Raw genomic sequence first — 13,635 nt, 5'->3', positions numbered from 1 at the left:
ATTTTCCATTATTTCTATAACAAACGTGTTATTTTTAGAGAAAAAACTTACAAGTGATATTTAAGAAATAAGGACAAATTGATGTTTAATGTGAAATTAGACCTAATAATGTAATAGTATATTAAACAGTTGTTCTCAAGCCTAGTTGTGCAGTATAATCAGAATCTCTGGGTATAAGGCCTGGGAGTTGGTACTTTTTTTTTTTTTTTTTGGTAGACACAGAGTCTCACTTTACTGGCCTCGGTAGAGTGCTGTGGCATCACAAGGCTCACAGCAACCTCCAGCTCTTGGGCTTATGTGATTCTTTTGCTTCAGGGGTACTTTTAGTAAAACTTCTCAGGTGATTGTTCTGTGCATCAGGTTGAGAGCCACTGACAGAATCTGGCATGTGAACCACCTTAGTTACTTTAAATGGGATCATGTGTGCATGCAGGTTTTTTTGCTCCTTTTTTTTCAGTAGGGGCTTGCAGGTACTCTTCTTCTGGTAAGGGTTTCCTTGTTAATGTAGATTTGTCAAGAAATGTGGTGACTGCTGGTAATACATGTATCTGCTTTATGAAAGAACTACACATAGTTAACGCACAGATTTCTTACATTGGCCACTGGAGTGAAGTTAATACATACACATTCAAGGTACATGTCTGAGCACATACTCAGAATGTTCTCCCTCCTACCAAACCATGGTCTCTGGCTTTGTTTGGGGTTGTAATGCTTGACCTAAAGGAGCAGCTATGGGAGAGTGGTGTTTTCTCTGCTTCTAGATTACTAAGAGATTCTGTTTATGTATTTTTTTCAGGAAAGTAAATGTGCAGAGAGAAATGGTAAATTGATAAGTTGGATAATGCAATGAGAAAGAAATTCTCTTGTGTTTTCTTGCTGACAGACTTAATAAGAAATTAGTAGTGCTTTGAATTGCACTCACCATTGGTAGAGGTCAGGCTTTTAGATGGTATATCCTAACAGTTCACTGTATCATGGTTCTTTCCCAGAGTGAACTGATATAAATCTGAATTTCAAGGTTCTTAGGAAAGAAGTTTGCAGACTGATGTTTGATTTTCCTCACTGATGTTATGAGGAGTGACCTGAATTTTCAGTTCATGTATCTTAATTTTTTGGTAGGAAGGAGAAACTTTGTACAGCTTCATTTTTAAATGGCAGCCAGTTGCTTTTAGATGGTGCCATTGAAATATATCACATTTTAATTTTTTTCTGTTGTCATCTTCATTTTGACACTTAGAAGTCTTAAAGAAACGTTTAGTGATATTCTAGTTAAAATGTCAGTCCCAATTTCTTTTCTAAATCTTGGCTATTACAGAGTTGGCAAAGTATTTTAGATTTGAAATATGTTAATAAAATTTTAGTTATGAGTTAAGGTATTTTCTTCAACAGAAATAGCTAGCTTTGGCTAGAGTGCAATGCCAAGGAAGTAGGTCCTTTATTTTGTGATAATGGAAGTTTATTGGATTAGAAAAAGTATGAAATGAGCTCAAAGAGCCTTCATTGTAGTGGGGGTTTTATTATAATAGCCTGGTTTATGTGGTTGATTCCCGTTATTATAAATTTAATAAATTATCGCCTGAAGGGAAACTTGAAAATTAAAGCTGATACAATGTAGGTTGAACTGAATAAATCAGAATATTATATTGATGATAAGCCAGGAAAACCTTAAGTCTTAGGAAAACCTCTTTCAAATCTGAATTATGTTAATGAGATAGCCCAAAAGTTAATGTGTGGAGAGTAACTTTACCAAAATATCTTCTTGAATTTCCATTTCTTATACTGATTCTTCAGACCCCTGCTGAAGGCCTATTCACAAGTGTCTATCTGGCTATCATTGCTGCTAGGAAAGGAGCCACAGGTTATGGAGAAACTTGAGGTGTTGAGTCCATAAATTAAAGATTCAGCACTCACATTTTTAATGTATTGCTTAGTTTCTGCTTCTTACGGAGTTGATGACATGGCAAGCCTATGTATATCACTCTCTTCTTATTTGTTACTTACCTGTAATAAAGAAGGCAAGCTTATTTTCAATTTTTGATCCAAATGTCCAATGTACTGCCCTTTTGCTGTGAAATGCTCATCCTACCTATTTGCAGATTGGCTAGTCTTCTTCTAAGTGCTTTAACTAGGGATTCCTTATTTTCTTAATTACAAGAAATCTGTGATACTAAAACTATGTGTATAGAGTGATTTTCTATGATAGGTAAGGGTATCTTACCTTACCCTTGAATGAAAAAAAAAAAAAAATAAATGTAGTTTAAGTGATTGCAAAAGGTATCTCCAGTAACCTCAAGCTCAGTTTTCTCTCAGTTAACGTAGTGGGCCTCATTTATTACTTCTTGTAATACTTTACTGCAGGCTTGAACTCCAGCTACACAGATATTCTGTCCAGAATATTTTTTGTCCATATTTCCTGAAAAGGAAAAGAATCCTAAAATTAATTTAGAAATGTTAGGTTCATTTGATGTTTTCATTGGTTTAAATTTTTTTCCCGATCTTCAGTAAACAAGATAATTGCACAAAATACCAAACATTAAATAAATACTAACCAAATTTTAGTCGGATAAAAAATTTTTTGTTATTATTAAATCATAGCTGTGTACATTAATGCGATCATGGGGCACCATACACTGGTTTTATAGACCGTTTGACACATTTTCATCACACTGGTTAACATAGCCTTCCTGGCCAGATAAAATTTATTATTTAAAAAGTCTACAAAATTATAAGATCTTCTCTACTCTTCCATATTTATGTAACAGTGCAAAACTCCTGTCAGGTTGTTATTTCTTTGTTTGTGCAAATATCCTTTTGTAAAAGTATGTCTCTTTACTAATCGTTTTGTTAATATCCCTTAAAATATGAAATAAATGTAGTTGGATAAAGTTGGTAGAAAACAGTTGCTAGTGAGCCACATTTTCTGCTTGACTTTATTGTGTGGGAAAGAAGTTGTAAGGGCTTTTTGGGTTTGAAAAAGATGGGAATTAGTGTCAGAAAAAAAAGGATGCAGTTAAATGGACAGTGTGTGGTCATGCTGGAGATCCAGAATACACACTCTTCTTAGCTCTAAGGTCTGTTTCAGCCAATCCTGATAAACTAAATATTACTGTAATACGAAACAGGAAGGGAATGGATTTTGCCACTAATTGGTTAAATCAGGTATTGAAATTTTATTAAATCTCAGAAATACTTGTAGCCCCTTGGTGATACAGTTAACATGATTGCTGATCTTTGCTTAAGGGGAATCTTAATAAAGATGAAATTAGTATAAACGTTTTTTTAAACTTCTGCAAAGACCGAGCTGTATATCTGATTTTGTATAATTTATTACTTAGAAATGGAACTTGAAAGAAATAGAAGATGTATGGACTTAAATTTCTCTCAACATTTCTAAGAAGTTTATTTAATCTTTAACACAGTTATAAACTTAAGTATCAAAATTACATTGTTTGGAAAAATAATTGGTTTGTTAATCTTTTTTGAAGGTTCATTGAAAAAAAATTCAGTAATTTTAACTATTGCTAGTCTTAATTAACTCTTATGTTTTAAGGAACCCAGTGACAATGGACCTCTTTTTACTGAATTAAAGTTCTACCAGCGAGCTGCTAAACCAGAGCAAAGTAAGAAATACAATGTACATGTTTACACTTCTAAAATGACCACTATTTTTGTTTTGTTTAAGCCAAGACTAGAACATTATATCTTATTTTTTGACTCTTTGGTATTTCTTGTGTTCTAAGTTCCATTTACATGTAATTTGTATGAAAGCATTCTGATTTCTAAATGCAGTGGTCCCCAACCTTTCTGGCACCAGGGACTGGTTTTGTGGAAGACAATTTTTCCATGGGGCAAGGGGAGGTTGGTTTTGATGTGTGAGTCTGCAAGCATTTAATTTATTATGGTCTCTGCAGTCAGACCTCTCTGTTAATGATAATCTATATTTGCAGTTGTTTCCCTGTGCTAGCTAGCATCATCACCTCAGCGCCATCTCAGGTCACCAGGCACTAGATTCTCATAAGGAATGCAACTTAGATCTCTCGCATGCATAATTTGTAGTAGGGTTTGTGCTCCTAAGAGAACCTAACGCCTGCTGCTGCTGTTCTAACAGGAACCAGAGCTCAGGCAGTGATGCGAATGATGGGGAGCAGCTGTAAATTCAGCTGAAGCTTCACTTGTCTCCTGCTGTGTGGCCTAGTTCCTAACAGGCCACATACCAGTACTGGTCCACAGCTTAGGGCTTGGGGAACCACAACCTTAATGTGTTGGTTGTGATAAGATTTTGTCCTATTGATATATAGAATAAAGTTAATAAATGATGTATAATTTAGGAAATTTTGAGAATTTACCCTGATTCATGAGTATAGCTCAAGGATCTCCAAATCATTTTGAGTGTTTTTGTAGATTATGGAAAACATAACCTGAGGGAATGCCATAATTGGTGAAGTAAGATGGGATATCAAGGTAGAGAGAACTTTAGTTACTCTCATCCCTTCTATTATTCCCTTACTTCCCTTTAAAGAGTCCAAGGATTCTCCTGGTAGGATGGTATCCAGCTTTCTCAAGGAAGGCTTCCATCTCTCCTAGACCTTGATTTCCTATCTAGTGACTTTTATTATAGATTGAGGCAAACTTTTATACTGGTATAAAAAATTAGGTCTTTCTGTGGAAGCAAGTAAACATTTTCATAATTAGAGAGATTGACTGCAACTTCAGTGCATTTGACCTTTGATAACCCACAGGTTCTGAATCAGATTCAACTGACGATTGAAAACACTTATAGAAAAGGAAAAACCAACAGTAAAAAAACAACAAAAAAACCAGTACAGCAATAAGTAACACAGTTAAAAAATACAACCATTTAAATAGAATTTACATTATATTAGGTATTATAAGTAATCTAAAGATGATTTAAAGTGTACGTGAGGATGGAGGATGTACAGTGATTACATGCAAATACTACATACTTTATATAAGGGACTTGAGCATCTGTGGAGTTTGGTGTCTTGGAGGGGTCCTGGAACTAAGGGATGACTGTATTGCTGTTGAGATCTTTTTAAAAATGCTTTTTGTAGATTTTTCCGTTTAAAGACAATTTTAAGGGCAGGATAACAAAATTTGGTAGTATAATAAAAATGCTTTTATTTTAAAGTACTTCTCACTGGTTATACTGTGTATTCTTCATTTTCTTTTCTGTAGATAAAGATGAATTCTTGTTGCATGTGTAGGTGCATTTTACTTTTAATGTTTTTTTTTTTAAGAATTGTCATTTATGTATAACAATTAAAATCACAAGTATCTGTTTTAACTTGTAGTTCAGAAATGGATTCGTACCCATAAACTGAAGTACCTGGGTGTTCCTAAGTATTGGGGGTCTGGTCTACATGATAAAAATGGAAAAAGGTAAAAATATATATGATTTGTTTTTCTTTTTCCTTTTATGAGCATTCACCGTTCAGGTAGTTTAGTCAAGAATTATTAACTGGCTGGGCATGGTGGCCTGTAATCTTAGCCGAGGGAGGTGGATTGCTTGAGCTCAGGAGTTTGAGACCAGCCTGAGCAAGAGTGAGACCCCATCTCTACTAAAAATAGGAAAACTAGCCAGATGTAGCAGTGCACACCTGTAGTTGCAGCTACTCGGGAGACTGAGGCAAGAGGATTGCTCAAGCCCAAGAGAGTTTGAGGTTGCTGTGAACTGTGATGCCATGACATTCTACCCAGGGCAATAGAATAGGACTCTGTCTCAAAAAGCAAAAAAAAAAAAAATAATAAAAATTATTTACTGAGCATCTATAATATTATTAGGCTTTCATCTGGGCTATAGAGTATATGCAACACAGATGAATAAGGTTATCTCTGCAGTCAGACCATCTGCTTTCCATAGCAGCAAACTATGATGCTGTGTTAGAGTTGGGGTTGCTCTCTAATCAGGGGACTTCTGTAGAACTATATCAACTGACAAACCCAGCAGACAAAGTGGAGCAAAACCAAACAGGCCCTTGATTTTTTTTTTTTTTTTTTTTTTTGCTCTTAAAAATAAACAAAAGCCTGTGTCCTTTATACAAAAGGGGGCCTTTTAGGATTCCTTTTGGTATTTTGTGTTATATATAATGTACCCACAGACAATTAGACTCACTCCTATTAATAAAGGATTCCTTCTAGATGGTGAGAGAAAAAAAATATGAAACAGAGGGGTGGCGCTTGTGGCTCAAAGGGATAGGGTCCAGCCCCATATGCCGGAGATGGCGGGTTCAAACCCTGCCCCCATCAAAAACTTTGAATCAAAGTCTTTCTTTACTTGTAGCTTAAAGTATCCAAACCAATATACTCCCAGTTACAAATTAAATCTACTCTTTAAGTCTCAGCAACCAATCCTACTCCACGAAGTTCCACTCATTCATTCAAATATTTATGAAGTGTTGCTTAAGCATAAAGTATCAAAAGTTTTCATTAACTCAACTGTATCAAAGTATGCATTGTCTCCACTCTGTGAATTACTAAGACAGGTAATAGAATCACACAATAACACTTAATTGTTCTCTGTTTCTTTTCTTTCTTTTTTTTTTGCAGTTTTTGATGGGGGCAGGGTTATATAATCGATTAATTAGGTCTTGTGTGCCTGATTCCTGTGAGGTAACCAGGGCCTGAGACATGGTGGATTGAAGGTTGACTCTAAGCTGTCTGTTCAGGGTCCTGCCAGAGAGAACTTCCCTGGTGTGAATCAGAGGTGACTTAGAATTCAGTGACTGGAACCAGACACAGTCGAGCCTAAGTCTAAACTCACCATTTGCTAGTGGTGACCTTACCTCTCAGCCAGCCTCTTTCTACTATAAAATTAGGTTCCTAGATATGACTCCTTCAAAAGGAGAATATTAGTTATGTATAGGGTATTGATTTATTTTTAAGTTGAAACTAAAAAATAATCTTTACAGTTCTTACAAAAGTAAAGAAATAGGAAGTAAGATTACAACTCCCTCCCCTTCAGAAATCCTTACTTTTCCTTGTAACTCATTGGAATTAACATGTATGTACGGCTTAAAACAGTGTTAGGATCATAAAAGTGTTAGCTGCTATCATTATTAGGTCTTTTATACTGATTTATATTTTCCCATTACTTGCATGTTTTATCCAAGTCACTAGAAAAGTATACATCAACATTTTTACTTTAGAGAAAGTACTTAGAAATAAATACTTTTCATTTTACTACTCACTGGGAGAGTTGTCTTTCTAAAAGAATGTGTTAAGTTTCTCTGCAATTTATGGAATCATACTGCAGTTTATTACAATTTAGAAATGGGAGGAGGTTAAGGGACTGTTTAAAATAGTGGTGGAATGATCTATGAATAAAAGCAAACACCTACCCAATGTGATTTATTTATAGATCCCATATTGAGTTAAGTAATTGTGTTTTAGTCCTCTTTCAGAATGTTATCAAAGGTTATATTTCTGTTACCCATGTATTGTGTTTTGAATATTCCTTATCAAAAATGCTTGGGACCAAAAATGTTTAGATTTATTTTGGAATATTTGCATTTGCATTAATATCTACCAGTTGAGCATTCCAAATCCAAAAATCTGAAGTCTGAAGATGCTTCAGTGAGTATTTCCTTTAAACATCAAGTTGATACTCAAAAACTTAGGAATTTTGGAGGATTTTAGGTTTCATATTTTCAGATTTGGCATGCTCAACCTGTATCATTATCATTACATACATCACTTATTTTATGAAAACAAACATTTCCATATGTGCTAGTGTCTTTTAACCTTTATTATATCAACTTAATTATATGACTTTGGACAAATCACTTTACCTACATAGGCATTAGTCATTTTATTTATTAAAGATGTTTAGACAAGATCATCTCTAATTTTCTTCCAGTTTAAAATGGATAGAATTTTGAATTTTTTATTTGGTGTGTTGTTCTTTCTTTCCCTATGGAAATTGTCATATTGTATTGTTATCATAGAAGCCTATGACATATACATGTAATTTTTATATCCTTCTGATATCTGTTTGTTTTACAAACCCTTGTATTGAGGGAGACATTTGTTTATTTCAGTATGTATAATACAGTGGTTAAAAGCATGGCCCCATCACATACTAAAAGACAAATTACAGTTTTTCTTGGCTATAAAATAAGAATAGTAGGAGTACCTACCTCACAGGGATGATGTGAGGTTTAAATCCATTAATATGTCTGAAGTGCTTAGAGTAGTGCTATGCTCATACCAAGTATTCAGTAAATGCTAGATGCCATGATGATGGCAATTCATTATTTTATCCTCATTGGAAGACATCTGAATGTGGTCTTGGTTTTTATTGATTTATTGAATGATTTAACCAGACAAATTGAATCTAGGAAACTGTTGAAAATAAAAGTGGTTTTTAGAGCAAACACTGAACAGCGTTACTGCAAAGCAGCGATGGCTTTCAGTACATACTGAAAAACGACAGGATTATCGAATCTTAGAGTTTTAGTGCTAGAAAAGACCATAGAAGGGGGTCAGTTCCTACTCTTTGACTTGACTCTTATGGAAATTAAAGCTCAAGGAAGTAATGTGACTTGGCCAGCGTGACATAACTGGCTTGTGGGAAACCCCCCAAATCTTCATATTTTTCTAGGATATTTGTTCTTCCCTATATCTTGGACATTGAGTGTTTAATGTACAATTCTTACTTTTTTTTTTTTTTTGTGGTTTTTTGCCGGGGTTGGGTTGAACCCCCCACCTCCGGCATGTGGAGCTGACACCCTACCCTTTTGATCCACAGGTGCTGCCCCTTAAATCATTTTTTTGAGTTTAGCTGTTGTTACAGCAATTCTTTTTTTTTTTTTATTGTTGGGGATTCATTGAGGGTACAATAAGCCAGGTTACACTGATTGCAATTGTTAGGTAAAGTCCCTCTTGCAATCATGTCTTGCCCCCATAAAGTGTTACAGCAATTCTTGACAGTCATGATTTTAACAGAATGTTGATACTGCTAAAATTTTGCTTAAAAATAGAGAAAAATAGTTATAGGAAGGAAGCTAGTGTCCAGAAACATAGATTAACTGTGAGAAAAATTAGTGCCCTCATTCTTACTTAGATTGTTTTATTTTTACTGTGAATGATTTGTTGGATTCTCTGTGGTCATTATTTTAAATTGAATATTGTCTCCGGTAACTAGCTGAGATGAGAAAGAGGTCCTTGAGGTAAAAGGGAAGAGAGGACAGCATTCTGAATTCTTACGATTTCTAGTTGGGAGAAATTGTTTCAAATGTTTATATTTCTTTTTTAAAGAATACCTTTTTTACTAAACATTGCTTGGAAAAATTACTAGGAATGGAGAGTACTCATTGCAAAGTGAATTTTCCTGAGTCATATTTTGTTTGTTGACTTTTCATATTTGTTTTCAGTTATAGGTTTATGATAATGGATCGCTTTGGGAGTGACCTTCAGAAAATATATGAAGCAAATGCCAAAAGGTTTTCTCGGAAAACTGTCTTGCAACTAAGCTTAAGAATTGTATGTGAGCTATGTTCTTCGTGTTTTTAAAAAAATGTTTTTAAAACAGTGAAGACTAGTTTGTGTTGAAGCTTGGTCCTCTGCTGGTTGGTATTAGGTACTACATTAATTTATTCTGCATGGTACTTCCCTAGCTGGATATTCTTGAATATATTCACGAGCATGAGTATGTACATGGAGATATCAAGGCCTCAAATCTTCTTCTGAGCTACAAGAATCCTGACCAGGTAGTTTTATAACTTTAATTTTGACTATTTAAAACATGTTTGAAAACAAATATGGTTGCTTTGAACTTTTGAACCCATGCAGAAGTTTTACTTTTTGAAGTAGTTATGGTAATAGTAATATTTTTTCTTGACACTTTTATCTAGTTAACATTCTACATTTTTGATGCAATTTGTTGGCACTTTATCAAGTTGGTTATTTTGCCCAAATAATATTCAGAAGAAGTACTTGTGATACAAAATGAATTTCAAGTAGCTATTTGGGGGTGGAAGCTTAAAATTATATAGTACACCAATGAATTATGTTTGCCTGTCTGCTTTGTCACTTTTTTTATTTCCTTTGTTCAGGAAATCCATCAAATGTAAGTGTTCTGTTACTTGGAAAATTTGGTCTTTAAACATGTTGATTATTCAAATCAATTGGTTTACAGAAATATCTTAGCTGTCTAAATTCATATACCCTTAATGTTTGGAATTCAAATGTGCATTTTTTAAAGTTTATTACATTCCCTTTGTTAAGTTTTACTTTCTAAGGAAAAGAGAAAAGTTAATGTTACTAAACTTTTATTTGGGTTATTTTAGTTGGAGTAGAGGTACCCAGACAATTTTCTTGTAAAGCTGTTTTCATGATTTCGATAAAAGTAAGGTTTAGTTGATACTCACAATGGAGCCACTGTACTTAATGTATGTTCTCACTTCTTACTTGATCTTATAGGAAGAAAAAAATAGTTTAAACATTTTGAATGTGTTGGGTCCTTTGCTTATTTTAATTTGTTGGCAATATTCTATACTTCATTTTTCTTTTCCTCCCACCTACCTTTAATTACCTCTGTGTAGTTTTCCTCTTTCCTTTGCTTTCTTTTCTTTTTCTGTTATCTCATGTATTTGCTTTCCTTTCTCCCATGTCAGTTGTGGTGGATATAAGGGAATCTACGTAAGTGACAGAAGAAAGTTGCTATACTATAGCATGCAAATGGAGAAATCTTAAAAGTAATCACCAAATTCATATCCACTTTTTCTAGCAGTCTTCTTCTAGATGTGTTTAGGTTAAAACAAAACACAGCTAAGAATCTTAATAAGGGTTCTTAATAATTGAAGCAGATTGGACTTGTATAATACAGTCAATAAAAATACAGTTTTTATCAATTTGCATTTGATTAAAGCATTCTCCCTTTTTTATATGGAAATATTTTTAATGCTCTGATATCCTTTGGACATGTGCTTTGGATGGGATTATTTTTCCCATATTAGATGTGTGCTAGCTCTATCCCCATATTTTTACTTAAGTTTCCCTTTGTGCCCAGATGCATACATTTGTGACATTTACCCAGAGATGTAATATGTGGCTGTGGAATAGAAGAAAGCCAGATTTATTAGCTTTGTGTACACATCAGACCCATGTGTATATACTCACAGATATGTGTGTATATAATACTAAAATTTAGTTTTAATCACAAAGACTTGACTTTAATATATAGTACTTACATGTAGATAAGAGCCTTATTTAAAAGTTCTTTAGACCATTATTAGAATCCAAGAAATATTTTTGTGAGGTAAATTGGGATTTGATTATTTTACAAGCGAAGAAACATAAGAATAGAAGATAACGTATTGTCAACTCTCTGTTAGCAGTCTCCTACTCTGTGTGCTTTTCTATGTGGAAAGTGGGATTGTATTGCAACAAAGTGTTGATGGTTTACTTTGTGCTCAATTTTGTTTTAGACTCTGTAAGAGAAAGTATGAAATTTATAATCCTTGTTCAAGTTGAAAAGACAAGATTAATTACAAGTGTAACACGTATCTGAAGAAGCGTGTAAAGTCAATGATGTTATCTAGACTACAGCTACATGGTCATTTAACTTTGTTATTAAAAAGTCTCTCAGAATGAAATATTTGTTCCTGTTTGCCTTTTAGATCTAACTTGTTTGGGGCACTATGGTATGGCCTCGTAGGTGAATCTACCCTTAAGTGACAGTATTTTGTTTCTGTGCTTTAAAGGAATATTTGTGCATTATTTTGCCTTTAATTTGTCTTGCTGCTTGGAAATTTATAGGTGTACTTGGTAGATTATGGCCTTGCTTATCGGTACTGCCCTGATGGAGTTCATAAAGAATACAAAGAAGACCCCAAAAGATGTCATGATGGCACCATTGAATTCACCAGCATTGATGCACACAATGGCGTGGGTATGTCAGTGGTACTTGAATGAGCAATGCATTGCTGAAGTTTTTAATCAAATTCCTACACAGCTCTTAGTTATGCATAAGTAAATAAATGGGTAGGTAAATAAAAATTGAAGAGGCAGGTTGGGATGGGGAAAGAAGGCAGAGGTGAGACTCTTGCATTTATATTGCAGGGTCATCTTATATTATTCTCTCCCTGTTCTTCCTCCCAACCTTCAAAGATAACCAAGAAGTGGTGAGATGGTTCATTCAGGTGCAACGAGGATTTCTTTTTTGTTTTATTTAGTTTAACTTAAAGGTTGATTTGTTTTTGTTTTTTCTAAGGTCTGTAAGTTTTCCTGGTAGGTACCACTTTATAACAGATAAACTTATTTGGCCACCTGTTAACTTATTTTTTAGCAGTCACATTTTTTTTTTTTTTCCAGTGCCCAACACTGTGGAAGATCTCAAACACTTAGTTCTCTGGGCCTCAGAATAGCACATAACATTTTAAAGAATATTTTCAGGTTTTTTAAAGGCAATATTAAATATCATTGTTTTACAATTTATTTGCTAGACTAATAGTCTCAGCTTGAAATCCTAAAGTTTAACAGTTTGGGTTTTAAAATAAATTATTAGTGGAAGGTAAATTAGGAGACATATTATTTCTTTTATACTGCTAAATTATGCTAATATTAAATATACATATTATTTTATACTGCTAATTTATGCTAATATTAAATATAGTGGAAATTTTGTGATGAAAAACAGAGTGTGGGGTTGATTATTTTACTTATTGCTTCATGTATACTTGAAATTATACCTTAAAAATGATTTCAATTACTTCTTGGCCTTTTGGAAATGATTTTAGTATATTCATTCTTCTTTTGCATTTGTAGCCCCATCACGACGCGGTGATTTGGAAATACTTGGTTATTGCATGATCCAGTGGCTGACTGGCCATCTTCCTTGGGAGGATAATTTGAAAGATCCTAAATATGTTCGAGATTCCAAAATTAGGTAAAGAAGAACTTACAGTAAATTATTTTGGGCAAAATCATGGTAAGGCAAATGTTTCTAGTCAGAATTTCTTAACAGGATCTGTAGTTTATCTGATGTAGAAATAAGAAAGTACTTATTAAATAGTAAGCTTCCTTGGTCTTTTGTTTAATTTATTTTAGAAAAATGTCTGTAAGCTTATTTAGGCTGTAACACAACATTGCTTAATGTGCTATTTATTGCTATTAAATGTTAATAACATTCTATGACACCAATCTTCAAATAATGGCTCAATCTTTAATTTTAACAGATATAGAGAAAATATTGCAAGTTTGATGGACAAGTGTTTTCCTGAGAAAAACAAACCAGGTAGGAAAAGATTTCTTAAATATTAACAGGGATTTTCTGGGGGAAAAAAATGCATGGAATATCCCTTACTGTAAGAGCTTATGTATAATTATTGTACTGGAACCCTTCCTTCCCAAATGTTGGTTGTTATACAAATACTTGAGCCTCATTCAGTTATTAATTCAATGCTTTCAGGAAAGGAAGCATATTTCATTCATTCAGCTAGTATTTATTGAAGCACTAATGTGTGCCAGAGACTGTTCTAGAAACTGGCACTTCGAATATATCAATAAACAAAGAAAAAAAAATCCTTGTACTTAGGAAGCTAAATTATAGTTGGGAGAGAAAAATAGTAAACAAATGAGTGAATTTTATAGGATGTTACATAGTTAGTATTGTGG

At 33.8% G+C, this 13,635-nt stretch overlaps 1 protein-coding gene across 6 annotated transcripts in view; it reads left to right on the top strand.

The window, feature by feature from the left end:
- The window catches only part of VRK1 (VRK serine/threonine kinase 1), a 119,267-nt gene that overhangs the window by 70,908 nt on the left and 34,724 nt on the right, over positions 1–13,635 (top strand). For all 6 annotated transcript variants that reach the window (XM_053602865.1, XM_053602863.1, XM_053602867.1 and 3 more), the window contains 7 exons: positions 3,551–3,620; positions 5,313–5,400; positions 9,393–9,501; positions 9,636–9,728; positions 11,779–11,911; positions 12,787–12,907; positions 13,197–13,255. In XM_053602865.1, coding sequence (XP_053458840.1) covers positions 3,551–3,620; positions 5,313–5,400; positions 9,393–9,501; positions 9,636–9,728; positions 11,779–11,911; positions 12,787–12,907; positions 13,197–13,255 — 673 coding nt within the window. The remainder of the gene's footprint in view (positions 1–3,550; positions 3,621–5,312; positions 5,401–9,392; positions 9,502–9,635; positions 9,729–11,778; positions 11,912–12,786; positions 12,908–13,196; positions 13,256–13,635) is intronic.

The sequence above is a fragment of the Nycticebus coucang genome, chromosome 9 (assembly GCF_027406575.1).
Source record: "Nycticebus coucang isolate mNycCou1 chromosome 9, mNycCou1.pri, whole genome shotgun sequence".
NCBI lineage: Eukaryota > Metazoa > Chordata > Mammalia > Primates > Lorisidae > Nycticebus > Nycticebus coucang.
Note: the sequence above shows the minus strand (reverse complement) of the source record. Positions and strands in the feature narration are given on the sequence as shown.